We start from the raw sequence: 23,941 nt of genomic DNA, 5'->3' as shown, positions 1-23,941 counted from the left end.
AATTTCTGCCCATTTTTTCTCAGCAAAACTTTGGTGAATGCTTTGATGTGTCTGATGGGTGTGTCTTCACGTCAAACCGATCCCAGATCCCTGGATCAATAGGAGGGAGACTCATGGAAGCAGAGATGTGATCCGCTCCTGCCAAAGATCCCAGGAAACCCAGATTTCATGGAGGGAAGATGGCAGGGAGGGGAAGAGTGATGATGAGGAGCAAGAAGATGAAGCCCACACTCATCATCATGGTCAGCGCTTGCTCTCCTCCTCCTTCATGCAGCTCTCTTCTGAAGTGCTGGGAGTTAAACATAATAAAAAAGAGGCTCCAATAAAAAGCAAATTTACTGTGTCGGGGAGGGGGGAGTGGAAGTAGGGCAAATCATTTACAGAACCTCTTTTTTTACTGGAGGAGGAATCGATTCATGTCAGCGGGATTTCTCTGGAATTTTGAAACATGAAATATAACAGCTTCAAAAGGGAAAGGCGTGCCGCTCAATATTCCCATCTCAGTGTAAGTGGATCCACGGATAATGGACTCAGGAAAACACGCCGTCTCCTAATGCAGCCCCATCAGAACCGCACCCGTCTGAGCAGTTAATGCAGGTCTGAGTGTGAGAGTGAGTGTGTGTCTGTGGTGTTCAAACAACCTCTGAGCAACAGTCGGGTCAGACGTGACCCAGATATGTTCAGAGTAGCATGCAAAAGATCAAAGTCTGCCCAACTTCCATGACGGACTCGACGCTTCGGCAGGAACCCAGCGCTGAGCATATCTGTGTGTAAATGCGCTGAAGGACACCTATGTGCAGGAAGGTTGTTTTCAGAGGAAGTGGTTGTCACGGTGACCATCCCAGCGGTCTCAGGATGGCCTTGGATTTGTGAAGACAAACTCTGAGACTGAAAATTGAAATATATCTAAAGGTAAACCGGAAATTCAAATAAGGTTTGCATTTTCCTTTGATTTCTGACCTTGACATCAGTCTTTAGTATCCTTGTGTTCTGGAAAACTGCACAGCACTGCCACCCCGTGGCTAGATTGTGTTATTACTGCATAAACTACACAGGGACGGTCGAGACCTTATCTTATTTGCTCAAACTCATCAGTGATGACAAAATTGAAGGTGGATTATTTTCTATAAAGTGAAAGTCCAGTCTGATGAATTTTGTTGCAATAAACACAAACAATGTTTGTGTAGTAATTGTGAAGCAGGGTGAGAAGATTTAGTGTAGCTCCTCATTTGCCAAAGACAGACGTTTGCTGCTCAGATTCTGCTGGATTAGGGAAGAATTATGAGGGATCGTCTGGGCTACATGAATTCCACGATAATTAAATCCTCCGACCAGCTCTCAAAATGGCTCCTGTTGCAGCATCATGTCTGTTGCTATGACAACCGAATATTCTTTTCCTACATGTCATAGTGTTAACACTTTGACATCGGCTTTGTTTGCAGAGGTGAAAAATCCTCATTTTTGTGGATTAGCTGTTGACTTGTCTTCCCATATAAATAGAAACAGGTTTGCTGAATGTTCACCTACAGACATAACGGACACTTTCAGTCGTCAGGAGAGAGAGGCGGTGAGGATTCTAACTTTCCCCACTGACAGGATCCTGTTCTGCAGGGTAACTGGACTTTAAAGGTTCATAGAAGATGTTTTGATGATCATCAGAGCATCATCATCACTTCATGTCTTTGATTTCAGAGGTTTTATCTGTTTTTCCAGAAAACATTCCTTATAAGAAGGAACATGGAGGACATCATGGGTCTCCACTGACAGCGTCCAGCACACTTTCACCTACATGCCTAAGGGGCCTCAAAACTTGTGTCCATGTTCAAAGCAACACTTGACCACAGAGACATTTAGGGATCATGAAGATCTTTTTAGTTTTATGCAATAGTAGAACATTTACACTTGTTTCTCAAATGCAGGAAACGGTTTGTGCTGCAGTTCTTGTGACTTCAAAATAAATAAAGCAGAACCAGAACATGACGGCATAAATCAAAACCCAAAGAGGAAGAACACAGAACAGAAAAAAACAAGGATGTGTTTGCACTGAGGATCCTTTCAGAACAACGATGATCATCAACTAAAACCTGGTGTCTGTTTGAAGGGAGTCACAAAGAGAAACTTAAAATGGTGTTTTTTGGTGTTGTTCTGTTTTTGTGGCATTTTTCTGATGATGGAGGACAAATATAAATACATTTAAGCTGCATTTCTGAGTATTTCTGTATTCAAATAGTTGTGAATCAGGAGCAGACGAAAAAATGCTTTTTGAAAAAGAGCGTATTTGTGATGTAGGAAACACGCCAGGTGGCCCAAAAGCTCCTTCCTCCTGCAGCAGGAGAGCATGTAAACAGAGAGCTCTCAGCAACTGGAAAGGGAAGCAGGGGGGGGCTTAGTCCCGTCCACAACTAAGAGGTGATTTTCTTAACAAACTCTGCTGCTCTGCAGAAACTATGTCCTAGAAAACCACTGTTTTTTCCCCATTTTGGCTAAAAACGGCATAATCATAATTAAAAGACCACTGGGAACGGGAGCCGGTTTAGCTCGTGCTGGTTTGCAGCACCTTCCGTCCGTGTAACCAGGGTTCGAATCCGGGCTGCTCCCTATTCCCTTCTCTGCTTCTGTGCCGGTCCCAAGCCCAGATAAATTGAGAGGGTTGCATCAGGAAGGGCACCCGGCATAAAACATTGCCAAGTTAACCATGTGACTCATCCTCGACTAAGAGGTTGTTTCGCTGTGGCGACCCCTGATGGGAGATGCCGTAAGAGAAAGAAGAAAAGACCACTGGGAACACTCTGAAAATAGATCATAGGATGATCGGAGTGGATCTTTAGCGAATCATGACCAAAGTGAAACCAGGTCCAAACAAAGATCTGTGAGAATGAATCCAGGTCTAACAGAGAGCATCACCTGAGCTCCTCGCTCCCTGGCCTGTGATTGGATGGTAAAGCGTCGGGTTGTCCTTACATGCCTCTTCAGCCAACTCAAAGTCAGGGATTGATTGATTGGAAAAGCATGTCCATCCAGTCCAGGACAGCTGATAGACCCTACTTCTCCTCACAGCCGTAAAATAAAAATAAAAAGTCTACATTTCTGAGACACAAACAGACATTTGACTAAAATAAAATGCATCATTTGAAAGTATTTTAACTTCTCAACGAACCAGAATAACCAATCAAAACACGCCTTTTACCTACACCTTCACAGGTGTGACCAAATGAGACACCTGAAAAAAATCCACACCTGTTAGCTAACAGCAAGGTCAGCAGAGGTCAAAGAAAGCGCTTCTCTCTTTGCTGCAGTGCAGCAGGTCATTTCAGTCTGCTGGTAAATATGAAGTCAGTCTGCATGCCTCCCTGATGCTGATGCGTAAACAGATGAAGTCACACTCGTCAGACGGAATTTTTCCAATCCCTGCAGAACAAAACCAGCGGCGTGGAGGCGTTTAGGGGCGTCAGGCCGCCTGACAGTGGATCCGATGCTGTTTAGACCGACTTCCTCGGGTTTTACTGATCCGTCCCAGCTGGGTCCATGCAGCTGCAAACACTCGTAACACTCAGGAAAAAAGCTGGAGGAGGCTTAAAAAGTGACTTCATCCTAAATAAAAGGTTCAGCAAGAATCCATGCAAACTGCTTTAAGCAACAGTAAATAATATAAATAAACGTTGGTCAGGAAGAGGTGTTACTTTATACGCCACGTGCTGTGGCGCTCTGCCATCGCCTGGGAGACGTTTACCTGCAGAACCTTTATGATGATGGATGGGGTGTCTGCTTACCCAGGTAAGGTTACCTGTGTGGATGCCGCATTAAACTTTCAGGCTGCTTTCTCTGCTGCACCTCCAACTGCAGGAAAGCAGCTCAAAGTTTGTAATAAAGCTAACGCAACGCTGTGTAATGAGATGTTTGCTGCATTGCAGTTCATGAACATACACACCCTGATGGTGTTACGGTCTATGGACAAGGCCTTTGTTTGGGATTCAGCTGTGGAGCAGCCCTCTATGTGCAGAAAGCAGCATAGGAATGACCTCAGAAGAGCTGGGGGGTCAAAGCAGGACCTCCTACATGAGTGTGCTCGAGTGTGGAGGTGATGCGCGGTGGCGTGGCGCCACCATAAGCCAAGCAGCATGGGCGTCACGGGCGTGAATATAAAGACGCTGATTACACAGCAACCGGTGCTGACCAACACACCCACAGAAAACCAACAGAGAAGATCAGCAATATGACGTGCAAATCCAAAACCGTTAGACAAAAGCAGCAGAAGACAGACTGTCTCCTGGTTTCTGAGGAGTTTAATTAAAAAAGTCCTGAGAGTTTTCCCTGAGAGCCTGTTAGGCTCAATAGGCCTTTGTGATGCACTCCTCCCTACATCACATAACTCTCTCATGCTGCTCTTAAGCCCCGCCCCAAAGGTTCCTGCACATCAAAGAAGGCTTTTTATTATTTTGAAGGAAAAAAAATCTTTGACTTGCAGCCAACAGTCAGTGATGAAGTGCAGTCCTTCACATCAGCAGAAGCTGTGGATCATCATAACGTCCAGAACTCAAAGCAGATTTATCCCAAAGAAAGCCAGAGGATCACCAGGAAGGAAACGTCACTTCACTCTGTTATTCTCTGAGTCTGCCAGCAAAAAACAACAATTCATCAAAGAAATCAGCCTTTTTCCAAATATTTCACCATCATTAGAAACATCTCAAACGTTCAGGGAGTTCTACCATCGTTCCAGACTGTGGACTCAACCGGATCACAGATGAACAGATTTTAGGAAGTCCAACCTCCATTTCATGAGACAAATGTGGAAGACGATGAGAAGGTGGTTTATTAAAGAAAATCTTTTGAACGCCATTCAATGTGATCCAATTTAATTATATACCATAAAGAGGTGACTGTCACGCAAAAGTCAAAAGAATAAGGAAAACATAAAAAACCTGGACAAAATGACAAAAGAAAATATATAAAAGACTTCAGAAGATCATAAAATACATACAGAGACACAGAATCCCTTTTTGCATTAGAAAGTTCCTTAAAATATGTAGAACCGTGCTTATTCTATCCAGTCCCAGCTCTGCGATGCCTCTTAACGCCTCTCTTTGACGCCTCTTAATACCCCAGTAAGAACTAATTTAACCCTTGTGCTATCTTAGATGACCCCCCCTTCCATTGACGTGTTCTCCCTACCATGACAAAGGTGGATAAAGGTGGAAAGATTTCATGTAATCCATGGACACCAGTGAAGATCACAAATCATTGAAGAAAAAAGGTTCAGAGCACTGTCTAGTGGGTCTAGATGACCCAACTCCCAATGCTAAAGTACCTAGGATAGCACAAGGGGTTAACTGGTCAGAGTTACTGTTTTTTTTCAGCTTTAAGCGTTGACACTTAAGCACCTGAGATGAATCTGTCAAAGCCTGCTTTGCTCAGACCGTAACTCCTTACACGATCAATGTGAATCAGCTGATGAGCAGTAAAAAGCGGCTTTGAGCTGGTAATGAACAATCCAAAGTGGCTTTTCCCATGATATGCATTTATATACATTTACATGCATTTACATGCATTTATCAGCATATCATGGGAAAAGGGTTTCATCCCGGCACAAAGCCCCTTTTCTCCGTTGATCACACTGAGGGTAGAAACGTTACGGTTGTGAATGAATGCAAACACTGGAGCTAAAGCTCTGGTGTAACACTTTTACAAATCTCTTCATATCCTGTTAGAAAGGAATAAAACAATTACCCGTTTTAAGCTCATGCTGCACACTGAACCGTTTATTCACATGAAAAAGTTTTACAATTCTGAAATCTTGTAGCATTTCATTTTGACGCCAACTTATCTGAAACCAGCCCCCCCCCCCTGGTGCCTCTGTGTGACCCTTCATAGACAGTGAGGAGCAACGTCAGTGAAACTCTTTGCTGCTCTCATCAGACTTCATCACTGAAAGCCAACAGATAAAGGAAAAAAAAGAGACTTCTCACTGGAAACATAAAAGGAGGGAAGAAGCATTTGATGCTGTGACTGGAGGAGGGGAACAGAAAAATGATTCCTTCTTTGATATGATATTTGATGGGGGTCAGAAAGAGGATCCTTCAGGATTGTAGTGACATTATGTGTCTGAATCTTCATCAGTGGACAGAGTTTTCTGCTTTCTGACCCTCCATTCTCTTATTTGATGGGGATATTTTTAATAAAAGCTTTTTAATAAAAGCTTTGTAATGAAAGCTTAAAAAAATGAGTCCAAAATGTATTTTCAAAGTGTTGATATATATATATATATATATATATATATATATATATATATATATATATATATATATATATATATATATATATATATATATATATATATATATATATATATATATATATATATATATATATATGTGTGTTAATTTTTTAAAAGTTCTTTTTTTAATTTTTATTTCAAACAGAGAAAATCACTTAGATTTCTAAAAGAATCACGGAAAAGTTCATCAGCATAATGGTGTTCATTAAAAACGATGTCAAAACTGGTTATGTGCCATATACATTTCTGCACGTTGGAACATTAAACTTAGTTTTCTTATTATTGATGTGAAGTAAGTGCCATCCATCTTCTGAACTCACTGAATCCTTTTTGGGGTCATGGGGTTGCTGGAGCCTATCCCAGCGTCTGTTGGGTGAGGCTGTGGGACCCACACACACAAACACACACCTCTGTGTGTGAAATACCAATCGATCTATAAAGGATGTCTTTGGACTGTGGGAAGAAACCAGAGTACCTGGAGAAAATCCATGCATGACAGAGGAGAACACGCAAAAATCACACAGAAAGAACTCAGCAGGGATTCAGACTCACTTTGAGGTGAGAGTGTTAACCACTACACCACCATGCAGCCCACCCTGGTTCAAGTTGTATTTGTTTTGGAATTAAAAACACGAATAAACTAAACTAAACTAAACTAAACTAAACTAAACTAAACTAAACTAAACTAAACTAAACTAAAAAAAGAAAAGAAAAGAAAAACGAAAACGTAATCTCAATCTAATCTTAATCCACAAAGTCAATCTACTGACACCAATAACATTTAAAAATGTGTGTCACTTTCAAGAACTTAAAGAGGAGTTAAAATGATCATTAGGCATAAAAACACTTTTCTGTCTGACTCTTCTGGACCAGACAGAGGTTTGTGTGATTCTGCTTCACCGAGGTCTGCTTGAATTCAAAACAGTAAACTCACAACATAGATGCCAAAAAATGCAGCATTCCTGCAGAACGGAAGATCCGCTTTCAACCACATCCTCTGTCGGAGCGCTGCTCCTCCTTACAGAATCCATGCTTCATGGAATATTTAGCTAAATACGAACAAACATTATTGTCCATCCAGGCAGTGGCCACCTCCCTCACCACCCTGCCTCATGCACACACACATGCGCACACACACATGGACAAACACACATGCACACACATGCACACACACATGCACACGGCGAGGGGTGAAGAGAAAAGAATGAAGAGCCGGGTCACAGACGGAGCAAAAACAGGAAGTGTGGATGGATGGACGGTGGGGGGGGGGGGGGGGGGGGGGGGGGGGGGGGGGGGGGGGGGGGGGGGGGGGGGGGGGGTTGAATGCATCAGTAAATAAAAAAGAAGGAATTCAAATCCTCTGTGTGGGATTTTCACAGAGTCATAGATGTCCTGAGCTGTAATTCTGTTGTGACTTTCCGTCTGAATCCAGGAGAAAAGCAGATTCTTCTGCAGCTTATCGCTCTGGGAGAACTGTCAGAAGTTAGCAAAGGGAGGCTCCTTTGAAACATTTTGGTGAGAAGCTCATCCTGCCGAGGGAGAAAACTGTGTGGGAGACTAACGTCTGCTGAGATGAGGGATTTTGAAGCAGCCAATCATCACTGGTTTAGGCTTTCTGTTGTTCCTGTCATCTTGAAAGTGTTTGAGGATCACAACATTTATGTTCATATACGTGGCGCTGAAAAGTCTCCAGCATTCTACAGGGAGCAACGAAGGAAGACGGGCAGAGAGGAGGAGGATGCTGAACACGGAAGTGATGAAGATGAAGGCAAAGAGGAGATTTACAAATGTGGTTGAAGGAAACAGTTAGCCGGAGTGGGTGTGAGAAGAGAAGATGCAGACGAGTTTAAATGGAACCAGTCACCACTAAAGCCAACAGCTCAAAGGAGAACCACTCCACTGATCAGGAAGGGTCCAAACTGGTTTACACTGGTGTAAACAGAACTGTGTGCTGGGAACCTCATTTCTGCTCATGATGGAGAACCACCAGACCGAGGAGCATTGGGGTGGAAATAATCACGTTTCTCCGATGTTTACATTTGGCGAGTGAACAGCGGTTGGTGCTTGCTAACCCCACTGAGCCAGCAGGGTGGGCTTGTGGAGGTGGTGTAATGGTATGGGACTGCTTTAGAAGCTCTCAATCCTCCAGCAAACCAGCAAACATGAGAAAACATGGGGGCTCTCCTCATTGTTCTCCTGCTGAACATCCAGGTCCATAAAGGTGAATGAGTTTAGAACGGAAGAACCTGACTGACTCTTGACCTCAACCTGAGCAGACACCTGTGGGACGAACCACAGGTGCCCCCCCCCCCCCCCACAGAGCAAACAGCGCTCTGTCTGACACTCAGAAACATCCAGAAACCTTCTAAAAATAGGTAAGAATACTTCATAATATTGTCTGAGAGTACATAAGACAGGTTTCTCTGGAGCTTAGAATAAACTTCCATTACATTAAAAAAATATCTTGAAATGATCATTTAAAGACCCCAAAATGAGCCAGAAGAGTTTCTCTGACCTTCGTCGTGGTTCTGAAGTTCAGCGGTGTTTTCTGTCACGTCGTTGAAAGCCCGGTTAGGTCCGGTGCTCTTCTTCTTCCTCTTACTTCTCCTCAGCCAGTTGAAGGCCTGACCCAGAGACCGTGCTTGCGTCTTCTGTCCACGCTGAGCCTTTGCTTCTCTGGCTAAGATCTCAGTGATGTCCTTTGGCACCAGGTCACCTGTGGACCTCCTCCTGGACATCCGGAGGCTCATCCTAGACTGTTTGTATCTCCACTGCGGTCGGTCGGTGCGTCTTTTGTTGGAAACCTCCTCGCTGTCAGGGGTTTGGTTGGTGACGGCATCTGCCCCCCCGTGGTTCCTCAGCAAGTCTGACGGTCTGGAATAGTCAGCGGATGAGAACAAGGAAGCACAAAGGCATGAAGTGAGAGGCTGAGAGCCTCTGAAATCAGATAGCACACGAACTTGTAGCTCAGCTTAACGTGTTGGAATTTTCCAAAAACTGCCCCAGCATTCCTCTTTTTACATTCTGATGCCCTCTTCTCTTTTCTGGCCTCTTCAGTGTTTGTCTGTGAGTCTGCCCTGAGCTTCACATCAGCAGAGAGTCAACATGAGAAGACGCACACACACCACTGGAAAGACTCAGGAACGCCGTCAGAATCCCCTTTCTCTGAGAGCCAACAACTTACCCAGCAAGCGTGTCGTCCTCCTCTGCTCCCCTCTGTTTCTCTGGGCCTGGGAGCAGTTTTGCCGAGCCTCTCTGTGTGTGTGTAAGTGTGTGTGTGTGTGTGTGTGTTTGTGTGGTGAATAAAGCTCCATGCCCTCTGAACACCCGGTCCCTCCCTCTGCAGGAGAGCCAGCCTCCTACGAGCAACAGTTTTGTCCTTTCTGGTCCAAACAGATGGAATTGAGTCTTTTTTTCCCCTTTGCTTGAGCTGCACTGGTCATAGCATAGATACAGCTTCAGTTTGACTGCTTTTTCAGGGGGGGGGGGCAGACTCAGTAACCCCCCCTCTCAGTCAGGCACTGGTTGGTCAGAACAGTCAGTCTGGACTCAAACTACATTCTCTCTAACGGAAGAAGTAAGCCTGTAAATATGGTTGGACCAAATCTGCTTGTCTCTACAGAAGGGAATTTGGTGTTTTCCCTCCTCCTCCTCCTCCTCCTCCTCCTCCTCCTCCTCCTCCTCCTCGGGGAGGTGGAAACCCGACACCCCCCTTTAAATGCGGCTCATGGTTAGGTGGGCAGGTAGGGCGGGTCACATCTTTATGTCACCATCAGGAGGGCTCAAACATTCTGACAGTGCAGAATAAACCAATGCCACTGGACGGGGCTAGAGGGAGTGGCTTGTTTGTAGTGGGAGGAGCTTACAGGAGAGTATGTCTGTATTGTGAGGATTTTATTAAACTTGCCCAGAAACATCACTGAATAATCTTCATCTCAATATGGAACGGAAAACTTTTAGTTTGGAGGATTTTGACTAAAATAAATGTGTAGAAACAAGAGAGAACGTTGGTTTTCTTAACCAAGCGAGCTCATGTGATCAGGCCGATGATGTGCGTTCACCGTCATGACACAGTTGTGGGTCACAGCTGAGAGGTAAATTACCTGTCTGCTTGGATTCCTGAGCTTACTTTGGCCGATGAACTCAGGATGCCCCCGTCAGACTGATCAGGCTGATCATGCAGCTGAGAGAAAGTCAGTCCCTCCCCCAACTTACATCATGAACAAGTAATACAAACTCCTAAGCATCCCCTGCTGCCAGGAAGGACCATTATTTTGAAAGTAAATGAGGCTCCTCCAGGTTGTAGACCACGGCGGGATCCTGAGGTCATCCCTGATGTCTGTCAGAGAGAACACGTGCGTTTCAGACGGTGGGAGGAGCCTCGCTGTGCGAGCATATGCTCCAGATAACTGGGAGGGGGCGGCATGAGTCATAGTTTAGTTCACTCGTGCAACAGACTGAAATGTTTAACTTTTCTATGGCAACGCAAAGAAAAACAATCAGCCTCAGTAAGTCTGAGTGTGTGTGTGTGTGAGTGTGAAAGAGTAGGATGTGTGAAATCATTAACCACCATTAATGTCACTCCTTCACTTCTTCTTCCTGGAATGATTTCCTGCACCGTTTGACCAAAGGCTCTTCAGAGCAAACTGGTGTTTTTGACTGAATCAAAGGCAAATGTTGACATGAAAAACACACAAATGTAAGCACTACACAATGCACAGTTTGCTCTGACATGTTTGAAATTTGAATTTATGCGGAAAATAAGCTCAATGTTTCGGAATAAAATGAAAAAAAAGTGAAAACAAACAGAAATGAAAGGTTACCTAAAAACAAGGAACTCAAAGGGACGAAGAAACATAAAATCAATGAAACAGACACACTTTAAACAGTTTATGAGGTTAATGTTAAACTGGCTGCTCTTTCCCACAACCTGCACCTCAATTAAAGATTTCTGTACCAAACACTCATAGATGGTGGGGAAAAGCCATTGACTGAATAAGAAATGGACTGACTCCTCCCCCTAAACTTTCCAAACAGGAAAATCCCATTAACTTGTATAGAGAGTTGTTATTCTATTGGTTAGAATATTTATTCTTGCTCTGATTTTTTTTTAACATGTTCTTGATAATCCTTGATAATCCTTATAGTTGTAAATTGACCCATCAGATGCCTCAATAAAAGTAGGTCGTCTCACGGTGACATTGTCTTGTTCCAATATGGAGGAGTCCATATCGCAAAAAAATGATCTAAATTGACTTCACTTGGTGGAAGTCAGAAGTCAGCCCTTGTCTCTGTGTGACGTCACACTCATTCGCTCATGTTCACATTTACAGTCAATGTCAACCCCCCCCCAAATTCACACACATCACCACCCTGTCAGATTCAGATCTGGTGGTGTTGACACCAGAAACGGCTGGGGCGCGAGGAAAACTATCTGCTGTTTCACGTCAACCAGACCAAGGGGGAGGTCATGGATAACAACACCAACCCTGCCCCACTCCCCACCCTCACTCCTCACCCCCACGCCCACCACATCAACAGCATATGTGTAGAAAGTTTTCGCTCCAGAATCCTGGAGACCCACATCTCTGAGGACCTCGTATGGACAGTTGACGCCAATGAATGCACAGCAGAGACTTCCATCCATCCGTCTGTCCGACCGTCCATCCGTCCTCCATCCATCCATCCATCCGTCCACCCATCCCCCATCCACCTTCTCATCCATCCATCCATCCATCCATCCATCCATCCATCCATCCATCCGTCCATCCATCCGTCCATCCATCCATCCATCCATCCATCCATCCATCCATCCATCCATCCATCCATCCGTCCATCCATCCATCCGTCCATCCATCCATCCATCCGTCCATCCATCCATCCATCCATCCGTCCATCCATCCGTCCATCCATCCATCCATCCATCCATCCATCCATCCATCCGTCCATCCATCCATCCATCCATCCATCCATCCATCCATCCATCCATCCATCCATCCGTCCATCCATCCATCCGTCCATCCATCCATCCGTCCATCCATCCATCCATCCATCCATCCATCCATCCATCCATCCGTCCATCCATCCATCCATCCATCCATCCATCCATCCATCCATCCGTCCATCCATCCGTCCATCCATCCATCCATCCATCCATCCATCCATCCATCCGTCCATCCATCCATCCATCCATCCATCCATCCATCCATCCATCCGTCCATCCATCCATCCGTCCATCCATCCATCCATCCATCCATCCATCCATCCATCCATCCATCCATCCATCCATCCATCCATCCGTCCATCCATCCATCCATCCATCCATCCATCCATCCATCCATCCGTCCATCCATCCATCCATCCATCCATCCATCCATCCATCCATCCATCCATCCATCCATCCATCCGTCCATCCATCCATCCGTCCATCCATCCATCCGTCCAGCCACTTCCTCCAGCTCCTCTGGGCGGACCCAAAGACGATGTAGTCTCTCTAGAGTCTCCCCAGAGCGTCCTGGGTCTTCCCTGGGGCCTCCCCCCACTGGGACATACCAGTGGCAGGGAGGGGATATGAAAAATTCCACATCGCCCAGCCCGAGACACAACTTTAACATTCATAGAAAATCCTCCTCAGACTCTTCAGAACAGATGATGCAGGATTGGTGGATGGGTTTAGCAGACATTTGGCCATAAGATTTCATGTAAAAAATGGATAATTGAACTGTCGAATGTGGCTCATAAAAAATGTAACGACAACCAATATGTTTACATTTCAGACTCCGCTATGTGTGCTCAGTAACATCCAAAAGTCTGCAGAACATGTATGAATGTCCACTAAAAGCAGGCGTCTGTAGTCGCAGCAGGACAGAGTGAAGCTGTGAGTCATTTGAGTCAGGGACTCTGGAGGCAGGAAATCCATCCCGCCGCCGCTTAAGCCCTGCGCTCTCACAGCAGCATTATCATTCCCAACCTGCTTTTGTCCTCCAACAGACGCATTCTTTTAGCGCCAAGCGCCTTTCTGGACTCACAGCACTCTGGAGCTACATGTTGAAAAAAGAAAAACTAACAAAAAAAGAAGAATCTTGTTTTATATTAAAAAAATTAAGACATTTTTGTCTCTCAAATGTTTTGTGGAGAAGTCCATTTAAAATCCTATCAGAGGTTTAAATGTTTTTTTGGCAGATTTCAGTTTTGTTCCACAGTTCTTGACTAAGGTCCTTCGTTCTGCTGTGTTTGTTGGTTTGTCTGTATGTTTAGAAGGAGTCCTGCTCTGTTCTAGTCTGTTGAGGCTCATCTTTAGGGTTTATATTCCACTTCAGCACTTTTCATGTGAGCTTGGTGATGCAGAGGGTCAGCCCCCCCCACACACACATCAAATTGGTAAAAAAAAAATAATGGAAGGTCTGGTGTAACTGAAACAACACAATTGGTATTAATAAATAAATACTTTAACTAGAAAATTAACAAAAGATGTAAAATAATTACATTAAAAAATAAAATGAGAATAGAAATCAAATAAAATGGCTGCAACTAAATGAAATGTTTAAAAAAGTGAAGCGATAAAATCTTAAAACTCATAATCTGTTTTCAGGGCGTTCAGTGGTCTTTGAATTACAATGAATGTATTAGCCAAAAAACCTGTGTAGTTATGTAGGACATAGTTTCTGCAGAGCATTAGAAATTCACCTCTGCGTTGTGAGCGGGGCTGTTGGCGTGCATAGCAAGGTCTGTCGCTGTCATTTATCTGTCTACACTCTCTGCCACAGGCTTACATCCCCTCACACCCGCGACTTAACATTAGCAGTGCAATATGCCATATCATAGCTATCCATCCGTGCAGTTTAGATTCAGATTCCAGCTCAGACCAGGAAAACAAAGACGTTCATGGATCTGTGTGTCTGACAGTGAATGATCAGAATGGATAAGAGCAGAGAGATTGTGGCAAATTCAGCAATGCAGTTTTTATCCTAATTTTCTTTATAATTGCCTGCTGTCATGCAAAAAAAAAGCAATAAAACATGTTAAAGCACCAAAAAACACAATTTTTATTGGAGTTGGTCTTTAATAATGATTTCAACGGAAATATTTTATATTCATTCAGTAGGAAGAAGTGGTTATCTTATTATCACGCTCCGGTCCAGAGTGAGACCGACAGGTCCAAGGCAAAAACAATAAAAACCACTCCAGAGGGTTTTGTGAATGAAAAAAATTGGTTGTGATTTTATTTTTACAGCAAACTCCTCTCTCTCTGACATGAACCAAAATTCACACCCTCTTTTATAAAACATGGCCCCTCCCTTGGCCTAGGTGGTTCCATTTCAGTCTAAGGATGGACTTTTGGTCAGGCCCTACAAAAGCCTACCAAACCCAGATCTTGGGTCCTTTGACCCAGGAAGTGAAACTGGAAAAAGTTTTTTTTTTTTTTTTTTTTTTTTTTTTAACACGAGCTGCTTCTCGCGAGATCTTGCAGTTGTTTTTTTTTTTTTTTTTTTTTATTGAACAATTGCAACTTACAAAACAAGAAAATACAACAATTATGCACATATAATGTACAATAGAATTCTGAATACAGAACAAACATGTTGCATTCTTTAAAAAATACTAATTATTAAAGAAACTGGAAAAAGTAGGTAAGACACAAATGCAAAAACATACTTTTTGGTTTTCATAGCTTTGATGTCAAAGACCGTGATGCTTTCTTTTGTGTAAACATGGTATTATTTATGGCTAAATTTCATATACACAAAAGAAAATTTTCCAATAGAAAACCTGATTTCTTTGTGTTCAAACTGGAACTGCAGCATTATTTAAACTTAATTTCTGCTTCAAAACATACAAAAGCTCAAAAAACAATTAGCATTTGTAATTCTTTTGGACTGCTGACATAGATTTACTCTCGCATTTTCTCTTTTTTTTTTCTTTTTTTTTTCATTTTACTTTTTATTCCTTTTTGTGTTTGTTATTAATAATTAGTATTTTTTAAAGAATGTAACACGTTTGTTCTGTATTCAGAATTCTATTGTACATTATATGTGCATAATTGTTGTATTTTCTTGTTTTGTATGTTGCAATTGTTCAATGAAAAAAAAAAAAAAAAAAAGTAAGACACAAATGACCAAAACATAAAATACAACCAAACAAAGCACTCAAAATAATAAAGGGAGTTGACCGTGTATGTCGGTGTGTGCGTCATCATTATTAACTTGCTCAGATGTTTAATGGTTGAATGTGTGCTATCATTAGCTTGCTCCCTGAGTACATGATGTGTGTGTGTGTGTGTGTGTGTGTGTGTGTGTGTGTATGTTTGAGTTTCAGTCAGGGGAAACTGCCACACTTATAAGAAAATGCTCAGCAAATTTGTTTACTAAAATAAAAGCCTAGAAGATTAAATATGAATACATCCGTTAAGATTGAAGTTCCATTTATTCTCCAGGATATCCGATCCTTATTAGATCTGTTACAGAAGACAGAAGCTTCACCTTTGATTTCAGTTCCAAAGGATGGAATGACAGATCTGCAGCTGAGGATCTTACAGTTCTGAGAGGTCTTTAAGGCTAAAGGAGACCAGTACTGTCAATGAGCACTGCTTATGTGTGAAGCCAATGACTTACAGTTTTGCCTGTTTGGGCAGAAAATGGGAAACCTGCTAAAAAGATCAACCTAAGAAATGTCTTCTTCCACAAAACAGAAATGTAGTTTGAAAGTAATCCATCCTTCCTCCATTCCCACCTTTTCCCGTGAAGGGTCACAGAGATGCTGGAGCCTATCCCAGCTACCGAGAGGGCGAAAACAGGATTTGAACCAGAGAGACTTCTCTGTGAGGCAAGAAGCTAGAATTTCTCTTGTTTTTCTCATTGCTCACATCGACTGTCCTTTAGAAGGTTTCCTTGGTTGGACAGACCCCATGCGGGTCTTTGTAGACCCACAGGTGGGTCATATGTTACAGACTGATCCACGTTTGATTTTCTTTGTTCAAAAGCTGCTGGCGAGGATCCAGCTGACTTTTCCTGAAGCTGCACACAGAAACAGACTGAGGAAGCAGTGGAGAATCTGAAGCTGTTTGTGTCTTTACTTCTAGATGTTTCACAGTGGCTGGTCAAATACTTCTCATAATCTGGAGGGGTCTGAGCCACAGGACACTGCGGCCGGATGGACGGCATTTCCAAAATACACAAAATGACGATTTATCGTATTTCGGGCAGATACTCGCTGCAGTGTTTTACAGGTAAATACTCTAGGGCGGTTCAGTTAATTAACTCACCTGCTCAGCGTCCTATTTAAGCCAGGTGCGCAGTTGTTCATTCTTTCTTACCTTCAGCGCTCATTCTTCGCCCCACCCTCCTCCCCGGCTTCCACCTGTGGGCTCCGTAAAGGGGGGTTTTGTTACCCGAAAAGTTTTATGGAATTTTATGGAAGTTTTATGGAATTGAACGGAGCCTTATGCCAAACGAAAATATGTGAATGCCAACTTAAAAAATGTGAAAAAATGTCAAATAAATATTTCTTACTGCAAGAGTTGTCTGACTGAAATGCTGTTTCAATGAAAAACTGAGACCAACAAACATTTATCTTTCTACGACCTCAGTCTGTTTTCCTTTAAACTGTTTTCTTCTAAATCATTTGTTTACTGAAGCCTTGCATTTCCAACATGCATTATGGAATATTCCAATTGTATTAAAAAACAACAACAGTCTCTTCAACTGAAGGCAGGTTTAACTGTTGCTGCTGCAGCTTTTACCCAAACCTCGTATTTCGTAACGTGGACGTTTCCACGTGGAAAAAAAAAACGTTGCATGAAGTTTGTTTTCAGCAGGAATTCCTCAGGGGTGTGGTCGCTGCCGGACAAAAACAGCCCTCAGCTTTCCCATAATCCCTTTCTCTGTCTGTCTTTGTCCCTCCTGTTCGGTCCAGCTGTCTGTGTTTGTGCTCTGCTGGGGGTCCGTCGCTGATGTCATGATTAGGAAACCTGAATCATCAAATCCTGAAAAACAGCAGAGAACGTCTAGATCTATATACATTCTAGTTCCTGTGGGAAATGTGTCCTGACGGTTTTTGTAGTTGAGTGATCAATTAAAATCATTTAAAATACCTATTGATTTAAAAAAAGGCTACTGTAACGGTTCATACATTACAAAACATTAAAATCAATATAAAATATATAAACACAGATCATACTAAGGGGGAGAGGCATATTAAAACTAAATTGAATGTTAAGGACAACTCCAACTTCCTGTCCTCCTTCAGTCTTACTGCAGATGCCCCCCCCCCCCCCCCCCCCCCCCGCGCCTGGTCTCCCCAACGATCCAGGCGTGGCGCTGGTTCTTCTCAAACACGACTACCGTTGCATTTTCACACGTATTTTCAGTGTGTCTCAGACTAAATCGTGTTGTTTTCTCGCACGTGTTTAATTTTAGAGCCCCGTTAGGTGTCACGCATGTACGTGTGGGACATTTTTCCGCGCAGTGACCCGACTCTCCTGCGGGAGTGGATAGACCGTTAGGTCGGGGTTGAACGCCGCCGATCACCTAACCGTAACCATAACCCTCCTCCGGGTCCATGCGACCCAGAAACAATTTCAGCAACCGCTGCATGGATTTAGAAAATTACGAGTGAATAAATACGTTCTAAAAAGGAAAGTAAGGAACTCCTTAATGTGGTCCGGGGAGGGGGCTGTCAGGTTTCTTGCCTTAAATGTTTTCCTGCTTTCAAGCCCGGTAAATGTCCCGCCCCCAAGAGTCATTTACCCCACTGTGATTGGTTGGTTGTCAGCTCCGCGAACACTGAAAAGGTGTCATTCACACAGACTGGCGGGCCGCATTAACATTGAACTGTCATATTGAGGCGGGGGCCGCAAAATTGAAAAATAATCACTGATTTATGAAAGAAAATGTAAGGGAACTCCCATGGCGGGGAGGCTGATTTATTTAATAATCTGTTCAATGTTTTTACAGGAATGAAGGTTCTTTATGTCACCTTATGTTGCTTTAAACTTACTTTTCATCTTTTTTTATTTGCTTTTAAGGAAAACACAAAAATAACGGGACTGCAGTTAATTTTTTCACCATAATAATTGTTTCAAAAAAATATATCTACTGCAGCTAAGCCCCACCCTCTGTTTACTTGAATAAGTCTCAAACCAGGAAGTACCAAAGGCTGATGTTCCTTAATGAACCACTGGAGGCTGGTGACAGTAGGGGGCAACTTCTTATCCATTTAGAATATTGAAGGTTGTATTTAAAATCACAAACACTGTATAGTGTCATTGTTTTTTTTTTTAAATTTTCTATTCCTAACATCGATGTGTTTGTCTGTGTGTGTCTGTGTGTGTATGGGGGGGGGGGGGGGGTCTTTTTATAATCAACAGATTTGTTTTTATTGGATCCTATTTGCACACATGTAGGGGGGGGCTGTTTTTATTGGCAGACTAAGAACTATTGTTACATTTGGCTGAGGTAACGGTAGTCAATCTGGTGCCGACCCCCCCCCCCCCCCCCCCCCCCCATCAGGCATCGTTTCAGTGCAGAATTTAGTGGTTGATATGAGAAAAAACGTGTCCAGTGTATCTATTTCTATGGTGAAGCAGTCCTGAGGACAGCATTATGTCTTTATGGTTCAATATCTGGTATTTCCTCATTGACCTTCTCTCTTCTACACCGTCACTTCGGTTCCTGATGTTCTCAGACGTTCTCCGCTACATTTTAAGATCCGGTGATATTTCTTGGGAAAGTTCCTCTTCCATCCAGACATTTTTGTGTAATTTTGTGTTCTTTTTTTTCCGGCTTTGTGACCCAGAATAAAAATAAAAAATCATCATCAAATGGCTTCATGTTTTTGATTGTCTAGTTAAAAAGATTAAAGAATAATTCAGGTTTTCCTGAAAGCACCGTGGAGTTCTGGTCACGTTGAGGAAAAACAAACTCAGACAATACATACTAAGAACAAAAATCACACTTCAAATCCTTTTATGCATCATTTAAAATGATTTTAATCCCTTTAAATGGAAAAAAATGCCTTTTCAGAATAAAAGTCTGTGACTGCGATCTCTGTGTTCTGGTTACCCTCCTTAGTCATCGTGGGCTAGCGGAGGCTTGCTGTGCAGCCTGTCAGTTACAGCCAACAGTCTTTCAGCTTCATGGGTTACAGATCCGTCGTTAACAGGAGCTCACGTAACAAACCCAAACATCCCCTGAAGTCTCTGATTTTAAAAGACCCACTGCAATGAAAATGGTGTTAAGGGTGTAGTCAGACTGGACACATTTGGTTCTCTTAAAGTGGATCATAAAATGGATAAACTGCTGATAATCTGGAACAAATTTTCCTGATGATGGATGATGGGAAGCGTGGCCTGGCTCACACTGTGCCAATGGTTCTGCCCACAACTCAGAGGTTAGAGAAGTTAGAAAAAAAACAACAACAACACTATAAATGAATAAAACCTTTGTGATCTAATGTTACTATGTTAAAATAAATTCAGAAAAAAGGAAAAAGTGTTAGCAGTTTCCAGTTTATGAATTTTCTTTGTTGGTTCGTTTTAAATACAGTAAATCTTCCATTCAGAGCAATTATTTGAATTTTTCTGATGTCTCAGTTTTTGAAAAAATAAAGACAGAATTTTGAAAAGGATGCCTGGACTGTTCCACATCATTAGTGACGCGTCTCCATCAACCTCCACAACAACGTATGTGTGGCTGAGGTGGGGGTGTTCACTTATGCTGGAAGAACCAGTTTAAGTTTCATTTACCTTCAGATGTATGAATGATTGAAACTGATAGTTTCCTCCCTCAATCATTGATGATTTTGACCTGGGATGAAGGTTCTAACTTTTGTGGCAACAAAACTTTGCAAATATATTATGTCAATCATTTCAGGCACATATTATTTCTATGTGTTTTATATAAAGTTCTTTTTTTATTTTCTTTTATGTATTCTCTCACTGGATTTGATTCGTTTTCTTTCTCTAAAAGCAACTTCCTGTGCGATCCCCTGAGACTTACCAATTGTAGGTGGTAGAAACATAAAAACTGCAGCCAACAGTTAAACAGCAGAAACTCTCCTCTAACTAAACAGTCTGTCTGTCATTAGGAGAGGTTTTATGATGCACAGCTGACAGAGAGCAGGGAACCATGACAACCACCATAAAAAAGACAACTTTATATGTTTTAGGACACACGTGTTTTCAAGCCAAAAGCATTTTCCTCATTTGGAAAGGAATGTTCTTTTAAGAACTTTATCATCTGAATTAAAGAGTTCTTTCAAAAACCCTTGTGCTATCTTAGATGACCCCCCACCCTTCCATTGACGTGTTCTCCCTACCGTGACAAAGGTGGATAAAGGTGGAAAGATTTCATGTAATCCATGGACACCAGTGAAGATCACAAATCACTGAAGAAAAAAGGTTCAGAGCACTGTCTAGTGGGTCTAGATGACCCAACTCCCAATGGTAAAGTGCCTAGGATAGCACAAGGGTTACAAAAAAAAAAAAAAACGCTTTTGAACTCAGGCACTAATAAAGATGCTTGTGTAGGTTTAAATCTGATTTAGGGTCTGTTCAGACTGGACACATTTGGTTTGCTTAAAGCGAACCAGAGTTAGTTTCCCCTGATAAACCTGAACAAATTGAAAATTGATCCAGGACCAGGAACCACTCTTGGACCCATCTTTAGAGGTGGTGTTGGTTTGTTTCCACTGCGCTTCTGTTTGCTCTGAGTTTCCTCAGTCTGAATACAAGCTGTCCTCTGAGCGGAACAACTGGACCAAAACAGCCACCGTAGCCGGTGGTCAGGTGCTCAAAACATAAAAGGGAATTTAGCGACAGATATAAAGATTGCCGTGTTATCAAACAGAAAAAAGAGTCTAACTCTTAGAACTTTTATTTTAACACCGCTGAAAACGCTTCTTAGGGGCTTTTCTGCGCCTGCAGGTGCTGCTGTGACGCCATCCTAAAAGCTACCTTGTAGTTCATTTACAGAAATATTTTAAAAGCTAGAAGGAGCTGCATTTCCAGAGGAAAATGTTGGGTTAAATGCTATATTGCTGAGTGAAAATGAAACTTAAAGGGTAATAATTGACACCAAAAATTGAATAAAGAAATGGTCAAAGTGACCATCAATAAAGTAAAAACAGCACAATAACAAAAAATATATTTTATGAGAAATGCCAAAGCCAGGTATCGAACCAGCGAGCTTCTGCTCCAAGAATTCCGCATGTATTTCAATGGAGGCAAAAAATGGGGCGCCACTAGTGACCAGACTGACGTCACAAGACCAGTTCACTCCAACACAGTCTGGTGCAGTAGCTAGAGAGCTGACTATGTCATCAGTTGTTGTGTCCATCAGCTCCAGAAACTCCACTGTGATGGTCTCTTCAATACCTCTAATAAATATGCACAGCTGTACATATCTGTGATGTTGGTGCTCTCATCAATAGTGACTGAAAATGCAATAAATGACTGGATTCCTTCACATGGCTGCCCATGTTTCCTCAGAGATGATGTATCTGCAATCGTAATCCTTGACAGATTTAGTCCGCTATTATATTTTCATGACAGAGTAAAAACCGCAGAACCGACCCTAAAACCACCAAAATCATGCCTACCCGCCCAAAGCCATTTTTACCCGCAAATTTAGAACCAAAACTGCCCAATTGGGCATAAAACCGCCCAATCTTACAACACTGATCTTACCCAGACACTGAGCTGTTAGGTTTCGCTTTTGACACGTGCAGAGAGATGCTGTTTCACCTGTTTTGCTTTTCCTTTGCTCCCCCTAGTGGTGGAATTGCGCATTCTGGTTATTTCTTTGAAAAATTCACTACAGGAATGGACTAGGAATGTGCTTTTTTCAAACATCCTTATAATTTTTACTCTTCATGAGTGAACCGGATTGAACCATTTGGCCCACAAGCCATATGTTTGACACCCCTGCTTTATAGCATTATTGGTTGAATGCTTTATAGCATTCAACCAATAATGCCATGACACCACAGCGATAAGACACAGCAATTAATTGATTAATTGAGCGAGATAATACGTTTCAATGAACTAAAAGCGCAGGAATTGCATAATGTCTGACTGTAGTTGCTTTTGCCCCGCCCTCGTCATTCCTGACCAATGATCTTTAGTCACATGGTTTTGTTTACAAGCTTTACACAGGAAAGTCTGCTTGACTGCAGTCTGAATACAGACCAAACAAGGAGTAGGACTCGATCCGGACCAGATCAACCCTACAACACTTTCTCTATAAAAAGTTCCACCATCAGTTATGCCGGGTATTTTTTACCCGGCATAAAATCCCCAACAGAAAGTACTCGTTATAAAAAATAGATCAAAACAACACAAGATACATTAGAGGTGTTTTCTTTTATTTTCAAAGTTTTTTTTCAATTTTAAAAAAGCTTTTAATAAAAACCAAAACAAAAAACAACAACAATTCTTTTGAATTTGGGGTTGTGATAAAGATCTATCTGCCAGGTCAAGATCCAGGTGGATCTCCATCAAACTCCGACGTTTACATAAAAAATCCTCCCTTCTTTAAACGTAGATGAAATCCTGTCCACATGAGGCTCTGCGGCCTGATGCCCGACATGGCTGTGAAGAAGGGAACATGTTCCTCCTGTAGAGCAGGAGCAGAGGGCGAAGGAGGACGATGGCAGGACTCTCTGCTGGGTTTGGATAGAAACAGACCAGAGGAACGTCCAGCATATGGTCGATCTCAGTGAGACCACAACACGCCCTTAAATGTTTGGTGTTTCCTTCCTGAACATGTCCATCCCCACGGACAGCATGACGAAAAGAGCCAGAAAGTGACTAAAAGGATGACTTCCATGGAAAATATGCAGGACAGAGCTGGAATCAAACCCTCTCTACGTCCTGGTGGTGGAGTGGGTGCGGGCTTCATCTGCTGCCATGACGTCCCAGAAATTACAACCTTCACTACCAAAACATGGACTCACCAGCCGGATAAACACAACCTTCTGTCCTCAGCACAACCATTCATGGCTTACATGAAGTAACGCATGAAGTCACGTGCGGTGAATCTTCAATTACACCCACTGTGTGTGCGTGTGTGTGTGTGCGTGTGTGTGTGTGTGTGTGTGTGGGGGGGGGGGGGGGGGGGGTTCTATGTTATTATTTTAGATCATGTTCTGAGAAAAAGATGCTTTGGAAGATAAAAAAGGACTAAACCCCCCAGTTTGATGTTGTTTCTCAAACTTCCATCATTTTATGACAGTTTGTTTTTGATCTACTATTCAATTCACAGTTGTGCTGCACCGCCACCTAGTGGTGCACAGAGGAAGATAGTTTTTTTCTCTTTTTTTCAATCAACCCATGGAAAAGTGAATTAACTTCAGCTGATTATTAATACAGTAAAGGTTTACAATAGTCCTCTAAATATTCAACTGATGAAAGCAAAAACAGAAAGAACAACTCAAAAATGGTTGATTGATTGTCTAAAACCTTTATTAATTCAATTCAAGTCAAAAGCATTTAGAGAAAACAGGCAAATCTCTACGTTACTAAAAACAATGTTAGGCTCATCAAGAGAATTCCAAGAGTGTGCAAAGCAGTAATCAAAGCAAAAGGTGGCTACTGAAGAACCTTCAATATGACATATTTCAGTTGTTTCAGACTTTTTTTGTTATGTATATAATTCCAGATGTGTTAATTCATAG

The 23,941-nt window shown here is 42.5% G+C and overlaps 1 protein-coding gene across 1 annotated transcript in view; it reads right to left on the bottom strand.

The window, feature by feature from the left end:
• LOC105355162 (uncharacterized protein KIAA1522 homolog) overlaps positions 1-9,630 on the bottom strand; it is a 53,318-nt gene extending 43,688 nt beyond the window's left edge. Inside the window, exons 1-2 of the mRNA XM_011481357.3 lie at positions 9,456-9,630; positions 8,787-9,145 (exon numbers count right to left, since the gene is read on the bottom strand). Of these exons, the coding sequence (XP_011479659.1) occupies positions 8,787-9,021 (235 nt within the window). The 5' untranslated portion in view covers positions 9,022-9,145; positions 9,456-9,630. The remainder of the gene's footprint in view (positions 1-8,786; positions 9,146-9,455) is intronic.
• Between the last annotated feature and the right edge of the window lie 14,311 nt (positions 9,631-23,941).

The sequence above is a fragment of the Oryzias latipes genome, chromosome 11 (assembly GCF_002234675.1).
Source record: "Oryzias latipes chromosome 11, ASM223467v1".
NCBI lineage: Eukaryota > Metazoa > Chordata > Actinopteri > Beloniformes > Adrianichthyidae > Oryzias > Oryzias latipes.
This window is presented reverse-complemented; position numbering and strand designations above follow the sequence as displayed.